The 17,093-nt window shown below is 43.6% G+C and overlaps 4 protein-coding genes across 6 annotated transcripts; 1 reads left to right on the top strand and 3 right to left on the bottom strand.

Annotated features, from left to right (window-relative positions):
* Positions 1–143: 143 nt before the first annotated feature.
* Positions 144–5,889, bottom strand: rnft2 (ring finger protein, transmembrane 2). 2 transcript variants are annotated; one of them, XM_077714650.1, is made up of 10 exons: positions 5,626–5,889; positions 5,457–5,534; positions 4,441–4,967; positions 4,025–4,101; positions 3,836–3,936; positions 3,451–3,589; positions 2,169–2,318; positions 1,227–1,292; positions 737–838; positions 144–656 (listed from the first exon to the last, which is right to left on the bottom strand). In XM_077714650.1, exons 2-10 carry the CDS (start codon positions 5,501–5,503, stop codon positions 522–524), a joined length of 1,344 nt encoding a protein of 447 aa, XP_077570776.1. In that variant the 5' UTR covers positions 5,504–5,534; positions 5,626–5,889; the 3' UTR covers positions 144–521. The 2 variants fall into 2 exon arrangements, with proteins under 2 accessions (XP_077570776.1, XP_077570775.1); XM_077714649.1 differs by having other exon boundaries at positions 145–656; positions 3,451–3,604; positions 5,626–5,888.
* A 538-nt stretch (positions 5,890–6,427) lies between these two features.
* Positions 6,428–8,690, top strand: spring1 (SREBF pathway regulator in golgi 1). 2 transcript variants are annotated; one of them, XM_077714658.1, is made up of 5 exons: positions 6,428–6,762; positions 7,109–7,265; positions 7,333–7,484; positions 7,582–7,695; positions 7,788–8,690. In XM_077714658.1, the coding sequence occupies exons 1-5, from the start codon at positions 6,670–6,672 to the stop codon at positions 7,869–7,871; spliced, it is 600 nt and encodes a 199-aa protein (XP_077570784.1). In that variant the 5' UTR covers positions 6,428–6,669; the 3' UTR covers positions 7,872–8,690. The 2 variants fall into 2 exon arrangements, with proteins under 2 accessions (XP_077570784.1, XP_077570783.1); XM_077714657.1 differs by having other exon boundaries at positions 7,106–7,265.
* Positions 8,691–8,984: 294 nt separating this feature from the next.
* LOC144195651 (uncharacterized) lies at positions 8,985–11,556 on the bottom strand. The gene is made up of 3 exons (XM_077715433.1): positions 10,822–11,556; positions 10,399–10,565; positions 8,985–9,744 (listed from the first exon to the last, which is right to left on the bottom strand). The coding sequence occupies exons 1-3, from the start codon at positions 10,835–10,837 to the stop codon at positions 9,277–9,279; spliced, it is 651 nt and encodes a 216-aa protein (XP_077571559.1). The 5' UTR covers positions 10,838–11,556; the 3' UTR covers positions 8,985–9,276.
* A 169-nt stretch (positions 11,557–11,725) lies between these two features.
* On the bottom strand, positions 11,726–17,089 carry castor1 (cytosolic arginine sensor for mTORC1 subunit 1). The gene is made up of 9 exons (XM_077715785.1): positions 16,972–17,089; positions 14,961–15,031; positions 14,519–14,718; positions 14,316–14,451; positions 14,066–14,189; positions 13,449–13,568; positions 13,285–13,367; positions 13,096–13,190; positions 11,726–12,157 (listed from the first exon to the last, which is right to left on the bottom strand). Exons 1-9 carry the CDS (start codon positions 17,082–17,084, stop codon positions 12,074–12,076), a joined length of 1,026 nt encoding a protein of 341 aa, XP_077571911.1. The 5' UTR covers positions 17,085–17,089; the 3' UTR covers positions 11,726–12,073.
* Positions 17,090–17,093: the final 4 nt, after the last annotated feature.

The following is a 17,093-nucleotide window of genomic DNA, read 5'->3' as shown; positions in this document are numbered from 1 at the left end:
TATCGAACCCCAACTTTTTATTTTAAACGTCTTCATTAAGTGTCCGACGGAGATGATCGCTACAAATCGGAACATAAATTATAAAAGCCATCTTAAATTGTTTTTTTTTCTTAAACACCATCCACCATCAACGCAGTTCACCCAAAAAAAATATTGATTTGTTTTTAAAGTTCAGCAAAAGGGTATTTTATTATTTTTAAACAATGTAGGTATTTTACATGAACCTATGCATGCAATAACCTTTTTTAATAAAGCAAATTAGTTTTTAATCCTCTTCCAATTGAGACTTTTTCAAGGGATGTTATTTTCATGACATTGTGGCAATATTTATTTTTCTGTGGCTACTTTATTAACAAATCGTGAGATTGTCTTTGTATTACAACTTTGCTATTTCATGACATTACAGCATTTCTTTACACTCTTTTTGCTTGTTTGCGGCAATCACGCCACGATTTGTAATAGAAGATATTTCTTGTAATCTTTATACTTTGTTTAGAGGAGTATTTAGTCACCATTCCGGTTCAGTAGATCTGAAAATGAGCGGAGGTGGTGCCGTCCTTCCAGCATCGGAGATTCTCCACCACGTTGACGCGACACAGCGGGCACGCTCTCTCCCGGTCCAACCAGGAGCTCAGGCACTCCTCGCAGAAGACGTGCTGGCGAGGAAGGCCAAAGTCTGAGTTAATAGAGGAATCCAAAAATGCAGCCCAACTCTTTTGACCTCTGACCCCCTCACCCGACACGAGAGAAGCACGGGCTCGCGGAAGGCTGCCTGGCAAATGGCGCACACGTCGCCGGCCTCGCTGCACTGCTGGCTCCCGGCCCGCGTGCCGTAACTCTGTGAATGGTCGCCAAAAAAAAAAAGTCATCTGGCGGAATCATTCAAAACCTGTCTTGGTTTCAAGTGTGAATTTTTGTATGGCAAATTCCCCATTTAAAAAAAAACATCAAATTTGGACCTAATAAATCTGAACAAATCTTCACCAAATAAATAATTGTGCCAAATATCCACATTTTTTAATTTATAACTATTTTAGTGGATGATTGGACACAATAATCCTCATTAAAGTGAACAATTAAGGGCATTTCTATACAAGACAATAGAAGAAAAACTACTTTTTATGTGTTTTGCCCCCAAAATAGCACAAAATGTACATCTTGAAAAAATCAAATGCTCATATTTAGGAAAGGGCTGCGAGTAAAATTGTAACATAGGCTTTACTCACCTGAGGGCGACAAAGAAGGAGCAGCGCTTTGCGTAGCGCCGACGCACGGCTGCAGATGTCAAACGACTGCCAACGACACACACAAAAACAGGAATTAAGCAGCCTCCTTTCAAAATAAGAGAAGGCAGTAAGAGTTGTTCAAGTAATCTCAAGACAGAATTTTTAAACTGAAGTTGATGCACGGCCCCATTGGAGTTTTGGTGTACAAAATGCATGCCACTACTAATGTGTTGTACTGTCCATGCGCAGTCTGTAGGTGGCAGCATCAACAAAACTTGATTCCCACTTTAAGGCAGTACCATGCACCCCCCCAAAAAGACAAAAGGGAAATTGTGCGAGTGGGTGTGTCCAAATTGCCACCTAGTTTTTACCGGCCTGCAGAAAATATCATTGAAGAGGGCCTACACAATAATCTTGAGTGGAGCCTAAATTGTTGTACTTCCCAGTTTGAACACTAGATGCAATATAAATTCCGGCACACTGCGGTAATAAATTGTAAGTGAAAGGAGGCCTTTCGAGATTAAAAAAAAAAAAAAAAAGGAATGACGGCCCATTTAAAAAATGACGCATTTATCCGAATCATTCCCCCGTGCTATTTGTTCAAATAGCAGATGTTTTTGACGATGACTCGTCCTGTTTGTTTTCTCTCGTGACAGTGACCCGACGTCCGGTCGGAAGGACTAAATCTGACGCCCAAAAAAAGCCGTCTCATCCTCATTTTCTTATAATTTTCTTTCATTTTGGTCTGTTTCTTGCATCTAACATACAAAATTGGGACACTGGTCATTTTTAAAGGGTTCAATTGGTCGTTTTTGGAGGACGGTGGAACGAATGACGGATATATTTACATATAAAGTAGAGGTCTGCTTACGAAATATTCAAGTTACGAAAAAAGGAGGGGTACGGATGTCATAGTAAATGTAAAAGTAAAAATGGAGGCACCTTGCAAAGGCTGTAGATGATGATGAGTGCAGCTCCCAGGAAGTAGCTGGCCGAGGGTTCTTGTCCCATGATGTACTTGTACCACAGCTGGATGGGAACCAAAGCGCGAAACAGCTGACTCAGCTCTTCGATCAGCAGATACAACTTGCCCTTCAAATGTCAATCATAATACATCATTAATATATAAATAATTCATTGCACAGTTGCAGGCTTGGCCAAATTACCAACAAAAAAGTGCGACTTATAGTCCGGAAAATACGGCATTTTATTTTTTAATGCCTTAACTCATTTTCTAGGGAAATGCGGCTCCTTTTCCTGTCTTTTGAATTTATAAATGTTTTAAGTAAAAATGTAGGAATTTTGTGTTTAGCGCATTTTTTTTTTTAGTTTTTGTGCAGCCTTTGGATTGCTATATTTTTATTTAACATGATTGAGGGATTTTGAACCGTGGAAAAATAATAATAATAGTAATAAGGGATGACTTTGTGTCCTAATGAGGTCAGCAAAAAAAGTCCTCCCACACATGTTCCATTCACAAATCACAACTAAGGAAGCATTGAAAGAAATATTTGTGGGATGTCAAACACTTTTAGAAGGTGAATCATAATTGCTGTGCTCACTTCTACTGTCAGTTGTCAACAATGGTTATTATGCAAAAGAAAACTACAAAGTTTCCTCTTTTTTGTGTGTTTTCTCACGTTTTTGTCTTATTTAGTGGAACAGCTTTAATGTGTCATCTAAAAAAAGGGAGTTCAAATTGGAATATAGCTTTAAATGAGCATTTTAGTTAGAATATTTAGATATTGTTTTATAAGTGGATTAAAAGAACTGGAGTAAAATCCCTGAATATTTAGTTATTTTTATAGATCTAAAACAATGTTTATTTGAGATTTTTTTATATATATTTTTAGATTTTACAAAATAATATTTTGACCTAAAAACAGATAAAAATTGATTAAAAAATGACAATTATTGATTTAAAAGGGGGAGAACCAGGAAATTCAATATTTATACTCTTCATTTGAATTTGATCCGAAAACTTGGACCGCACAAAATGAGGGGGTGGGCCAGATTCGGCCCCCGGGCCACCACTTTGACACCATGCTCTAATGTTTGATCATTTTAGTTCAGGAAAATGAAATTGACAATTATTTTCATTGTAATGTATTCATGAGGAAAATTTTAGGCAGTGACGGGGTTTTATACAACAACAAAAACAACGAAAAGTGTGGTCTCATGTTTCATGTTTGGCATATTTGGATAGAATGAAAAAAATTCTCACCCTGGACTTGAAAGCCACAAAGATGGCGGGTAGAAAGAGAACAAAGCTTTTCAGCCCGATGGTGACGAACTTGAGGACAAAGTCGTTGATGCCCACCGCCCACATCAGGTCGAAAAAGTCAAACGTGTTCAGGTTGAGCCTGGAAAACATCAAGCTGGAAGCAAACAAAACAAATAAACAGCATATTTTTCCACACCACACGCGTAAGAACCTAGCGGCGGTAGGACAAATGAGAAGAAAGAAGGCAAAACAAAACAAAAATGAAATACTCACGACACAAAAACCAGAGGGGAGCTCTGCCAAAAGAAATGACACAAAATGGCTGACGTGATAAACAAAAACTAAATGATGTGATGAAAATGATGGCGCCGACGACATTGGCTACCTGTTGTGCAGCTCCTCTTGGCGGAAGGCGTAGTAAACGTAGGCCACGTTCCCCGAGAGGAAGGTGGCGATCCAAAGGGCCACCAACATGGAGCGCTCCTCCTAAAAACACACAAATGGAGTATTGTTGACTTGCTCTAATGTCAACAAAAGCCTGACAAATGTTATTTTTCTTAAGTGTGTAGCTCACCCGCAACGACACCTGATGCTTGAAGGTGGTATTGGCGTAGGCAAAGGTGCTGGCCATGCCCACGGCCAGCGCGATACCTACAGGCAGAGAACATGGTGGAACATGGTTTGGTGACAAAGAGAGACCATCAAAAAGCACTGATGTTCCCCAAAGAGTTCCCCAAGTGAGCACAAAACTAACAGCAACTTTCAAACGTATACATCGACACAACTTAAAAAATGTCTAGTTTTTCTATTTTGTTTTTCTGAACGGTTAGGGCACGGGTGTCAAAGTGGCGGCCCGGGGGCCAACTGTGGCCCGTCGCCTCATTTTGTGCGGCCTGAGAAAGTCAATCATGAGTGCCGACTTTCCGTTTTAGGATCAAATTCAAATGAAGAGAATAGATAGATTTTCCTGATTTTCCCATTTTTACATACCGAGCTTATGCTGGAAGCAGATTTTGGCCAGCAGGATGAGAATGAAGGGGAAGCCCCTCTGCAGCCACGACACCAGCGCCTTCAACTCGGAGAGGGCGGGGGCCGGGGCGGACGCCTCTTCCTGAGCCGCCGCCGCCTCCTCCCTGGGGCCGTGATGGTGCCTCTCCGAGCCGGCCGCCGCCACCGCCGCCTGCTGGAGAAGAGAGGGGGTCCTGTGCTGCGGCGGTGGCAGCTGGCGGAAGTGCTGAAGGTGGGGCGGAGGACGGGGCAGGAAGGCTCCGCCCTCGGGGCGACGGAGGCCGCCTTCTTCCCGGGTCAGCGTCGTCATCTGGATGAAGACATCCGGGTGCGAGCCCAGCACTAAGGTGGCCGCCTGGAACTGGGCGGAAGACACGGCGCCGGACGGGACGCCCACCAGGCCCGAAAAGAGCTGTTGGGGCGACGTGGGCGACTCGGCTTTCATGCAATCGAATGCGCCGCCGCCCTCGCCCGGAACGCTCTCCGATCCCACCGTTTGGCTTCGGCTCCTGAACGGGAAAATGGAAGGTGGAATTCAGAAACGTTTTAGGCCAGCGAGTGTCCAAATCGGATCTGACTGGGCCACATTATTGACTATCTGACAAGTTTCCATGGCAACGCGGAAGTCACGGACAAGTAAAATCCATCTGAGATTTTCAGACTGGGAAGCATTTTGACATGAAAACTCAGTGGTTTCAATCCATTGACAGAAAAAAAAATGATTTTGTGAGTCTTTAGACTACAGCCGTCTAGTTTCAATATGGATTGGTGAAATGTTCTAGCTTCCAAGGCCAATGTAGCAAGCCTCTAGCGGCTAGCCACACATTTGCATCAGTAGGTAAACAATAGGCATACAAGTCATTCATTATTTACCCCATTTGAAACCTTATACGTAAGCCAGAGCCATAAAAACAAGACCACTCTCAGAGAGTTTCCACAATTGGTCCAGTGGGCTACAAAGACAGTCGAAAAAGGGCAGAAAAGGCATCTTTGCTGACCTTTCTGGGGGCATGCCATCCGTGTTGCTACTGTGTCTTCTCTGCATGGCACGACGCTCCTCAACACATGAAGCTAACCTGAGGAGACAGATGGACCCACACGAGGACAAGTTTACGTTTACGACACTTAATAACAATACGTTTCAAGGATTAAAATGTAAATATTTACCTCGGCGTGCTCCATGAAGGCCCCTTGGCTCAATTGCATTGATATTTTGAGGCGAATGGAATGCTAAAAGGCTGGCAAGAATGCTAGGCAGTTGCGGGTTTTTTTTTAGCCAATAACCTTCTTTTAACGTTGCGTGTCCCTTATCGACCAATCGCATTGTATTTACGTTCGCGCCGCTTTTAGGTTTTGTAGCAAATGTTTTGTCAACGCAGGTGGATAAACACAAAGAGATACCGTATAAAGCACTAGATGGGTAGTTTGCGCCAGCTCGAATAAATTGAATATTACAAAATGGCCGAGAAGTGACAACGGCCACCCCATTTAGCCCCATAGCGCGCATTCCACATCTAGCCTTGCATGTATATAATTTTATCGAACATTGTCAGTATTTACAAAACAAAGACACTTTCTATAATTTACTGAGAAAAATCAAATAGAATTCAACAAGAATTTCTGTGGAGTTTGGAAATTAAGAATTGATTTATGTGCAGTTTGGAAATAAAATTTTTAAAAAGTCCTTATTTTTCAATGTCTGAATTCTCTTATCGACCAATCGCAACGGAGATTCATGTTGCCGTCAGTTCCGGGTTGTGGAGTCAACAAATCCTTGATTCCGCCGGTGTACTGTATTTACAGTACTCGACCGCTTATGATTTTGACAGAAATAACTGAAATTTCCCTTAAACCAGTTTTTTTTCTTTAAATCTTTTCGCCACTTGTTTCCCAAAAGTGACATTCCATGCATCGTTCCTAACGACCTAGCCATTTTTGTGACAGCTTCTGACGTCAAGTCAAGCAAGCTATCAAGCTAACAGAGCAACGAGTAAGCGTTGAGTATCACTTTTATCACACAATTTGTGATACTAAATCATGTAAAATAGCTCCATTCGTTCAAAATAATGCGGTTGACGCTTTGGTTGTAAAAACTCACCATTTCGTGCGTCATTTCGGGAGCAAATTAGCTTTAGCAGCGCACATCCAAGTGTGGCCCAATCCAGGAGAGGAGCCGGTGGAATTTTTGTTTGAGCAGCAAATCATGCCACGATGGCGCTCCGGCGGCTCCTGAGGAAGCGCTGGGTGCTGGCAGTGGTCTTTGGACTCTCGCTCATCTACTTTCTCACCAGCACGCTCAAGCAGGTGAGGGTTCAACTCCCAATACACCTGACGGATGGTTGCATCTATCCGCTGGGAATCAGACATGAAACATAGCAAATTCCAATCAGAGAACCTTAAAAAAAAAAGATAAACATCATTACATAAAAATGATTTTGGCTAACAAACCTGACCTTTTTACTGTTTCATAGATATTGCATCCAAAATAATGCTTTAGGGGGAAAGCCCACTGTGTTTTTTTTTTACAATTCTGGTTGTGACATCACAGCTAGAATCGATGAGCATGTTTAGCTTTTTAGCATGTTGACAGGCTGCTAGTTTGCATCCATAATATAACCCTCCACTAAAAAAAAGAGCATTGTGCTAGCAGGAAGAGCGGACCGTGCGTGATCGCGCACTCTTGGAGGTGAGGGACTCGGACCGTCGCATCCCGTGGAAGGTGCGCTTCAACCTGGGCAACAGCAGCCGGCAGACGGGTCGTTGTCGGAACTCCATCCAGGGCAAGACGCTGCTGACCGACGAGCTGGGTGAGTGAAGACGGAATGTCTTTTGTATGGAGTCCAATGCAATGCCAACGTGTTTCTGGTGGCCAAGGTTACGTGTGCGAGCGCAAAGACTTGCTGGCAAACAGCTGCTGCAACGTCAACGCGCCGCGAAGCAGGCAACACGTCTGCAAAAGCTGCCTGGCCAACGGCTGCTGCAGCGTTTACGAGTACTGCGTGTCCTGCTGCCTGCGCCCCGACAAGGTAATGTCTTATTCGCGGCTATCGCAGCCAATCACGGGCCTCGGGGAGGAAAATAGCATTTTGATGGCGTCCCTAAACCCCTTCCCTGTGATTTTAGCAAATTCTTCTGGAGCGCTTCCTGAACCGTGCCGCCGAAGGCTTCCAAAATCTGTTCACGGCCGTGGAGGACGTCTTTGAGCTGTGCCTGGCTAAGTGTCGCACTTCTTCACAAGTACGTCCTCACATTTTTTTCTAAAAAAGCTCTTTTGTTTCAATTTTTTCGACAATTTCCGAGGTTAACGGAGAAAACAATAATGTGCGCAGAGCGTTCAACACGAGAATACGTACCGGAACCCCCAAGCCAAGTACTGCTACGGGGAAAGTCCACCGGAGCTCTTCCCCATCTGAGCTGACCTTTTCCATCCATTCTAAAAAGTGCAAAGACGGCCCATTGGCGGCGATTCTACGGTCTGGACAGTCATGGGCGGGAGTGGCCACGCCCACATCGGAACTGCGGTACCTCAGTCGGAAAAAAAAAACAACGTAGGAAAGGCTTACGTATGGAGGAAACCGCAGTTGAGGAGAAAACTGCTTGAGGTCGTTGACCTTTTGAGAACAATTTTGGTATTTTTCCAATTCATTTAAACTGAAATCTCAGAAGATCAAAGTCATTTTGTTGAAAAAAACTTTAAGATGAAGTCTGAGCTGAAGTAAGAAAAGTACATTTCCAGTCTTTTTGGAATACTATACTACATATATTGTGTACATATAGATATAGAGGAAAGCCATGTCAAAATAACTAAACAATTCTCCTGGGAATTTTTCTATCAATTTTGACAATACAAATGTTTTTTTCCCCATCAAACGTGAATTTTAGTCTCAGACATTGTTATATTCCTTCATAATTAGTACAAGCAAAATTGCCTTACCGTCCAAACATGACAGAATGGGAAAATCCATCTTGGAATTGATGCCTTGGAAACATTCTTCTTCTTCTTCCCGTCGGTCATTTGGAAGCTCTGTCACACAAGAATATACATCAACATGCTACTATTCATATTTTATAATTTTTTGCATGGCACGTGGCAATCATTTGTACATTTTTCAATATATACATGAGCCATGTGTGTAATTTTAAAATACTAGATGTGTGAATATGCTAGTTTGTCAGTGTATCATTGCATGTCATCAAATGACTGTTGAATAAAAGTGACTGAAATGAATTTACCAATGCAGTCATTTCTATCCATTTCTTTTTTGGCTGCCATCCCTCCTCCTCCCCCTTGAAACGGGTTACATGTCAAAAGGTGTGCGTCATTTTTGCTTGGTTTTGTTCACTTCCTTCTCATTTCAATTCCTGTGTACTGGGGGGGGGGGGTGCATTTGCAGCTCACTTACCGTTGCTTTTGGAATACTACGGAACAGGAAGTCCCCCCCCCCCCCCCTAAAATCTCCAAAAGCAATAACAACATTGTTTAGAAACATTTTATAAAAATGGCACTTTAATTTACCCCCCAAAAAATACAGCTTTAACGTAGATAGAAAGTTAAATAACGCTAATAAAAAACAGTCACCTCAAGAGAGGAAAGTGCAAAACGTGACAAAATTGGCAAAACTTCTGGACGTGGAGGGTCAATTTCAGGTGGTAGGCCACCTCTGGTCCAAGCCCCCGCCCCCCCAAAAAAGTCCACCAAAGGGGAGGGGCTTATTTGGATTCCACTTTTAGAGAGGATGGCTCAAGTAGTCTCAGTGGTTCTTTGGGAAAAAACAGGGTTTCGGGAGGTCCTTCCAACGTCCTCCGCGGCGACCGGGCTCAATGCCGGTCCCCCGCGGGACGGTGGCACGGCCCCGGGTCGGCCGTCAGCACCCCGAGGACCTCGGGGAGCCAGTGCCTCAGTTCCACGATTTGCTCGCAGCCAAATCGCTTCTTGGCGAAACCGTGAGCGTGAAAATAGCGAGGGGGCGAGGGCGTGTCGGGGACGACGGGCGTCCCGGAAACGGGCGTGCCGGGTGTGGCCGGGTAGGCCAGGCGGATCAAGACTTCCAGGAGGGCGCTTTGGGACCACAGGTTGCCCCTGACCTGGTCCAGGTGGGGGGCCACACTTCTGGGGTTGCCCCATTCTAAGATCTGGTACTCCTTGACTTTGGCCAGCGCCCGCTTGAAGGAGACGCTGCGGGCGTAAGCGTCCGCCAGGAGTTCCGACGGGTCGGAGACATTCGCCGCCGCTGCCGCGTGTTCCGGAATGGCGGGAGCCCGGCACGTCCACCCGTGGTGGGCGTTCTGTGGGTGGGCGGGAAATGGATGAGGTTAGAGGTCAAATCGGCGGCGAATTAGTAACTTGATTTGCAGGACTGAGCCGGAATCAAACCCGGAATTTCCTATTTTCATTTCCAGCGAGAGAGAAACTGGGCCCACCCCAAAGTAATGATTGACATTTTAGTTCAGGTCGGGCCGGATTCGGGTTCAAGATCTTCCCTCTAATGAGGATCAATGGGTGAGTGACGGTTACACATTGTTACACAAATTTTCCAATTGTTGATTCTCGCGAAGAAACCAAAAATAATAATAATAGCGCAACGCATCAACCATGACTCACACCCAATCTCTCTCCACTCTCTTTGTTTTTCTCACTATTCGCCGCTACTCAAAAGGACTGAGGTGGCGTGGAAAAGGAAGTGAGCCGGCTACTTTCCAAAAACACTTTGACAAGACTTATTTAGAATGACGTTATGTTTCAAAGTAAATTGTCACGTCATTTCGGATAACAAACCGAAAGGAAAAACTTTCAATGTGAGTAAATTGATGAAGAAAACTTTTTTAGGGCCGTAGTTTTGATAAAAAATGCAAATTTGGTAGTTTGGTAAAGACTGGCATGGTCAAATAATTCAAATTTGATATGGAAAAAGGCTTTGTTTTTAGAGGAAGGCCACTCACGTATTCCTCCAAGAGGGTCTGCGTTTCGTTGTAGAGCATGGCCGTCAGCAACTTGAGTCGGAAAACGATGTCCGAGCAGTCGATGTGGACGGGGAGGGCCGGTATGGGACGCCCCTGAAGCGCCAGGAGAGTCAAAAGCAGGGTGGCCTGAGCCCGAACCGCCTTACCTTTAAACAAAAAAAAAAATTAAAAATTCATATTTGGCCAGAGGAAAATCTCAAATGAACATTCTTTTAGTTCTATAAAAAAAAACCTGAGTATTCAGGGATTTTAATCCATTTATAACATTAAAAAATGTAAATATTCCATCTAAAATGGTCCGGCGACCCACATGAAATTGTTAACCCTCGTTTGACAGCCTTGCTGTAAAAGTGTAAAATGTTTTCCCAGAAATATGAGGAAGATATTGAAGAAAGTTTTTACCCGAGTTGCGAGCCATGTCGTCGTGATCGTCCGTTGACAGTCCTGTCCTGGCCGGAAACGTCCCCGCATTTTATAGAAATGCGTCCCGTCGTCCCTCCTTCCTCGTCTTGTAGGTGCGGCGTCATCATCATCATTCTCATCATTCTCATCATCATCATCATCATTCTCATCATGGTGATGATGATCTTTGGTTGTCCCTCTTTTGATGGTTTGGAAGTGGACCTCCCACCAGTGACACACTCGCAAAAGTTCCTCCTTAGCGCACGTGTCACGTGTCCGTCCATCTAGCGTCCGGCGTCCAATCTGACTGACTTGTCCTTGTGTGGGTGCGTTTTTTTAATGATCTCTGACTATTCAAGTATTCCATACTTCTTTCTGTATGGCTGGCCAACATTTGTTATCATTTGTGGAATTTGAGGATATTTAAGAATGCACCTATTTTATTCGTATTGTCGCATTCCAGTGGGCGTATTCAAATGAGCCGGAAAAGGTGAGTCGGACGCAATTTTGGACGTGCGTGTGTCACCGAAAGGTGACAAGGGCAAATATCAAAAGGCCGAAAAATAGAAAGTTATCAATGTGGACATCCTGCGATTTGTTGCTTCGTGACTGTACAGCAGTAATCCCTCGTTATAGCGCGTCTTCACATATCGTAAATTCACTACTTGGCCATTTTTATCCGCTATTTTTTTTAAATACTCATCTAATTGTCTGTATTGGGATCGTGGGGGTGCTGGAGCCTATCTCAGCTAACGGTTTTTTAAAGTTCATAAAAATGTTAAAAAAATCCACTTAAACTCAGCGTTAGCCACTAAAACTCTACACTAAAAAATATATATATATATTTTTTCTTTAATAATGGTTACCCGACTTGGCAATTATTTGATGATGCCCGCGATATTCGAGGGATTGCTGTATTGGCGCTAATTAAGATCTTTTTTTCAAACGAATTTATTTCTTGGGACTTCTTTGGTAAATTCTCGAGATAAAGTTGTTTCCATTCATTTTATTCACATGAAACACAAACGGTGTCTCCAAAAGTAGGATATAATAAGTCAAATTAGTGCAAAAAAAAAGAAAAAAAGAAAAGTGACCTGCTAGCTAGCTATCATGTGTGTGTGTGTGTGTGTGTGTTTTTTTTCTTTACAAAATACTGACCTCGTATAACGACGCCAACCTGCTGCTCTTAGTGCCCCGGCTACATTTTGGGAGAATAGGTCGGCGTCAATAGAAAAAAAAAACAATGTGGCCATCAAAGGTGGGCGTCGACTTCGGGGGTCTCCAGGCGCTGCTGACGTAGCATGGCGCTCACGCTAGCAATGTCTTCCTCGGGAACCTTTTGAAAAAAGGACCACAGGCTCAATAAAAGGGAAAATTGCAACAACAAAAAAGTGTGAGCAATGGCAAACCAAATGGAAATTCAATTTGTTCTTAATTTCAGCGGAATTCAAAGCAAAAGTGTAAAAGCCTTCTGACTAAGTCTTAGCTTGGTCACCTCCCATCCAGTGACACGCGACTAGCGACGTGCTAACCCTAAAAGTAGAGCACTTTTTTTTCCAGGGCCAAGGGACAACCTCTCAAACTTGATTTCACCTCGAACGACAGACCATAAACGGCAAAGGCTTCCGAGTGGATGGCGAAGAGGGCGGGGCGTGATTGGCTAAAATGAGCTTCCTATTAAAAGGACGCTTCCTATAATGGGGCCTCAGTCACATTCACAAGTTCTGCAAGTGTCGTGACCTACCGGGGAAATTGCCTCATCAAAATGTGTAGTGGAGGAAGATCATACAAAATAAAAAAACACAACAAAACACACACACACGGGACAATGGCGCAAGCAAAACAGCCATTTGAAGCCTTTAAATCTTTACCACATCATTAAAGATTCAAAGCCGGAGTCGTCACTGGGCCTTAAATAACGTCGGCTAACCCAATATTCATGTTTTACTTTGTTTATTATGTTTGTTTATTTTGTTTACTGTGTTTATTTTCATTTTGTTTATTATGTTAATTTTTATTTTGTTTATGTTTAAAAATGTATTTTAATGTATTTATTTATTTTAATTAATGTATTTATTTTTTGTTATTTTTTGTTATTTTTTTATTTTTAGTTATTTTTGTTTATTTTAATTAGTTGTCTATTTTTAATTAGTTTTGTTTATTTTTAATTAATTTTTAGGTTTATTTGTGATTCATGATTTTAATCTTTGTATTTTTTTTTCTCCACATGCCGGTTGAGCAACAGACAGATGACAAAAGGCGGCGTCCACTCACCAGCGCATGGTCGAAGCTGAAGGTGCTGATGTAATAGGCGGAGATGTCGCGGTCGGCCAGAGGTCCGGAGATCTGCGCCACGATGCCGCATTCGTCTGAAAGGCAGTCCAACTCAGGTCTGGCGTGCCCATCCGTCCGTCTATCCGTCCACGTAGCCCGAGACGGACAGAAAGGAGCGTCTCACCCTACCGAAGCCCAGCGGCTGTCCGCCGATGCGCACCATCCTCCAAAGTTCCCCCGAGGAGCTGGTGAACAGGAGGTCAGCGGGGAACCTGCGAGTGCGAGGGAGGGTGAGCAAGGTCAAAAAGTGGCAATTCTCCATCGAGAGAAAGTCTACCGGGGGCCACACTTACTCCCTTTGAGTGTCGGCGTCCATGACCAGCGACACGTAACCGTCGATGAGGGAGAAGGAGAAGAACTTGATGCGCTCCATGTCAGAGCTCAGAGGAGATGCCGCCTCGTCTTGTGCGGGACTAGAATCACACAAACACACACAAAAAAACATAACATAAAAACCTCTTACTTGGTATGGCAACCTGACATTTTTGTTTAAATGCAGCGGTATTGCTATTTTAGGGGCTGGAGCTATAATATCAATTTCAAGTTTGTTTCACCATCAGTTAGTAGTGCAGTAATCCCTCAAATATCACAGTTTCACTACATTGCAGATTTTTGGGGGGATTTTATTTATTTTGTAAGTTCATAAAAATGTGAAAATCCACGCTGAAACTCGCAAGCAGAAGCCACTCCCCTTTCAACTAGGACTCAGCACTGAAGTTAGAAAAAATATATATAAATATTATAATTATTTTAATAAATAGGGTTGTTTTTGTTTATGTGGCCATGTCTGGTCTAAATTAACCATGATAATCGAGGGATTACTGTATTTATACATGGCAAGAGGAGATTGAAAAACAAAGGTTTTGGGCTTTGAGTGAGAGCGCCCCCCGGTGTTCGACGGCGGCCTCACCATCCCGAGTAGAAGAGCACGTCGATGAGCGCCGTGGCCACGGAGGGCAAAGTGTCCGGGTCCAGGGACATGACGCAGAAACGGTTCTGCGGGATCAGTACCGGGTGGAGGGTGCTCCCCACGGCTGAAAGACACGCGTCAGACTTTCATTCATTCGTTCCCTGAACTGCTTCCCATTTTTTGGAGGACTTTTTTGCTATTTATTTTTTCTGGCATACGTCTAGAATAAAAGTTTGCATTGAAATCTGACCTTCTTTCCCGTCGCGGTGGAGGCCGTTGGCCACGTTGTGTCCCGGGACCTGTTGCGACTCTCCCGCCACCTCGCGGAAAATGCGGAATTCTTCCTTCAGGGTGCTCACCACAACCGACAGGTCCTGTTCTCTCACCTGACAAAAAAGACAAGCGAGTCAAACAATCGTCTTTTTGAAAGGAGACGGAAAAATGTTTTCTGACCAGGATGAAGTCGGTCTGGTAGGTCGACAGCATGAAGACGGAGACGTGTTGGCGCGCCAGCGGCGCGATGACCGACTTGGCGATCTTGGTGACGCCCAGCGGCGGCGAGCTGTCCGAAGCGTTGGCGTCCGACAGCACGTTGAGCGGCAGCCACACCGAACTTTCCGCCCGCACCTGCTCCGATGACGATGCCTCCAGCTCTGAATTGCATTCAAATTAAAATGAATTACAGTATTTTCACACACATAAGGCGCACCGCATTATAAGGTGCAGTCACTGAATGGCACTTTAATTTTTTTCCATATTCAAAGCACACTGGATTATAAGGCGCCCTGTCTATTTTGGACACAAAATTAAAGACTTAAGTGCGCCTTATAGTCGTCAAAAAGTCAACAATATTGAAACATAGAAACAGAACATTTAAAGATTAATTTTGCGTCACCTTTGAAGCCCGCCTCATCCAAAACCAACGTGTAATTCTCGGGGGTCTCGGTCATGCTGAAAAACTTGCATCTGAAACACAAATATTTTTCATTTGGAATTTAGCGGGGAGAAATTTGCAGATCATTTCCTTTTGATTTGGGGGGGGGGATTTTTAGGTGGCTTCCACCAAACGTGTCCAAAAAACAATGCCACAACAGATAGGAAATTAGAAGAACACTTGATTCTGGTTGCAAACGACCTTTCAAGCCATTAAAATTGAAATATTGGACAGGTACGGCAGGGCTAGCAAGCGCAACAATGGCTCGGATGCGGGTGAGGCCGCAAAGGAGAAGGGATATCCAGCAATTGTTGCCTTCCTGATGCCCTTTTTGGCTGGAAAAGCACACACAAAGCATTTTGTCAACCCGTGGAACGGGAAATGAAAGCGGAGGCTCACGTGCGACACTCTATCTATATCCATAACTTCATATGCAATGTTTGGTTGTGCTAAAGAGGTAGCGCTTTAGCTCATCTCCATTTGCGCCTCTCTACGGCAGCTCCTTTCGGTTTACGTTAAATTCTTAGGTAGCCAATTTGTGGAGAATTAAATACAAAAAATATTCGCATTATTCACGTCAATAGATATGCATTTTAAATTTCAACAATGGTATAAATTTGAAATAGCCCAGATCTGATCATAATTGTCAGTTTGCAATGGTCGGAAACGGTTTAAAATAAAAAAGTTCAGTTTATTCAATGTGATTTTAAATGGGATCTCATTGGTTGCCATTGACGGAGTACATTTATCAGCAAATTTATAATATCCAAAAAATAGCCAATCAAGAGAGCTCAATTGATGACATTGCATTTTTCTGGTGTAAATTAAAATAATCCAGAAGTACAAAGCAAAAAAATACATGTATGAAGGCGAAAAATAATGCTGTCGCAACCCAGAGAGCTCCTTTTATCGCATTGGATTATTTTTCACATGCTTTCAAATATTTGCACAGCAAAAACAGCTACAAAAAATCCTTTTGCTAATAACCCTTTTATTTGGCTTGAGTGTGGGATAGCTTTTGTTCCAATTTCCGCAGCAAACAAAGCACAGAGGGAGGCCATTAAATAGCCACAATACGACCGCATTATGCACAGTCTGCTTTCTAGTAAATTGGCAGGAGGGCCATAAAAAAGGGGGGTGCGGAGGGGATACAAAAACAACTTTTCTTTCAGTGGACAACTTTCAGATGATTTGAAAAATTGCTCATACATGCGTGCTGTAAATTTGTTTTAATGACTTCAACGACATTCAGTCAGAATTTTATGGGCTCCTTAACCTTTACCAACATAAGTGCCAAACTTGAAACTCTACCTCATCGGTCTTTCAAACTGAAAAAATATTTGTGCAATATGAAATATATTAAAATTAAATTAAACTCCTCTATACATCAAATGGATTGGAGGTCTATTCCAGTACTGCCATCCACCAAACGCAAACTTTTACCATTTTACTATTATTATATCAATGGCGGAAGAAGCATTTGTAAACAACAATCCCCAAAACAAACGAAGCTGTGTTTATTGGCCAGAATGGCATTTTCGGCTGACTCCGGACAGCCAATGGGAGCCTTGGGCGTGGCTTCATCCAGCCACAGGTGTGCGGCGTGCAGAAAATGCTGCATTCGCCACCATTGGGGAATTCTTTCAAAACAAATGGGATAAACTTGAACAAAAACACAGCCTAATATAAATAGCAAGCGAATTTTCGCCCTTTAACGGTCTATCGTCGCGATTTTCTCTCAAAGACAGGCTATCCCACCAAAGGACTCCCACTTTCCCCACCTAGCAAGAGCAGAAGCCATTTCCGCTGCTAGCCCCCGAAACTTCTCCCATTTTCCCGAAATAGCGACATTAAAAGCCATTTTCGCCACGACCGTTTCTCCCCAAACCTAGCCAAAAGGACTCCTTTCACCCACACGACGTGCCCGTCGAGAAACGACTCTGTTTGGAACCGTGAGCCCCGGTTTACCTACCGCGTCCGACGTCGGAGAAATATCAATTTGACGAGCGGGTGCGTGAAAGACGCTAAGGCGCTCTTGGCGATGCTAGCGACCCGCAGCCGGTGGTCCAGAATATGCAGCTCCATGTCCCGACG

Source organism: Stigmatopora nigra, chromosome 4 (genome assembly GCF_051989575.1).
Source record: "Stigmatopora nigra isolate UIUO_SnigA chromosome 4, RoL_Snig_1.1, whole genome shotgun sequence".
Lineage (NCBI taxonomy): Eukaryota > Metazoa > Chordata > Actinopteri > Syngnathiformes > Syngnathidae > Stigmatopora > Stigmatopora nigra.
The sequence above is the reverse complement of the archived record's forward strand: the minus strand, read 5'-3'. Positions and strand labels throughout refer to the sequence as shown.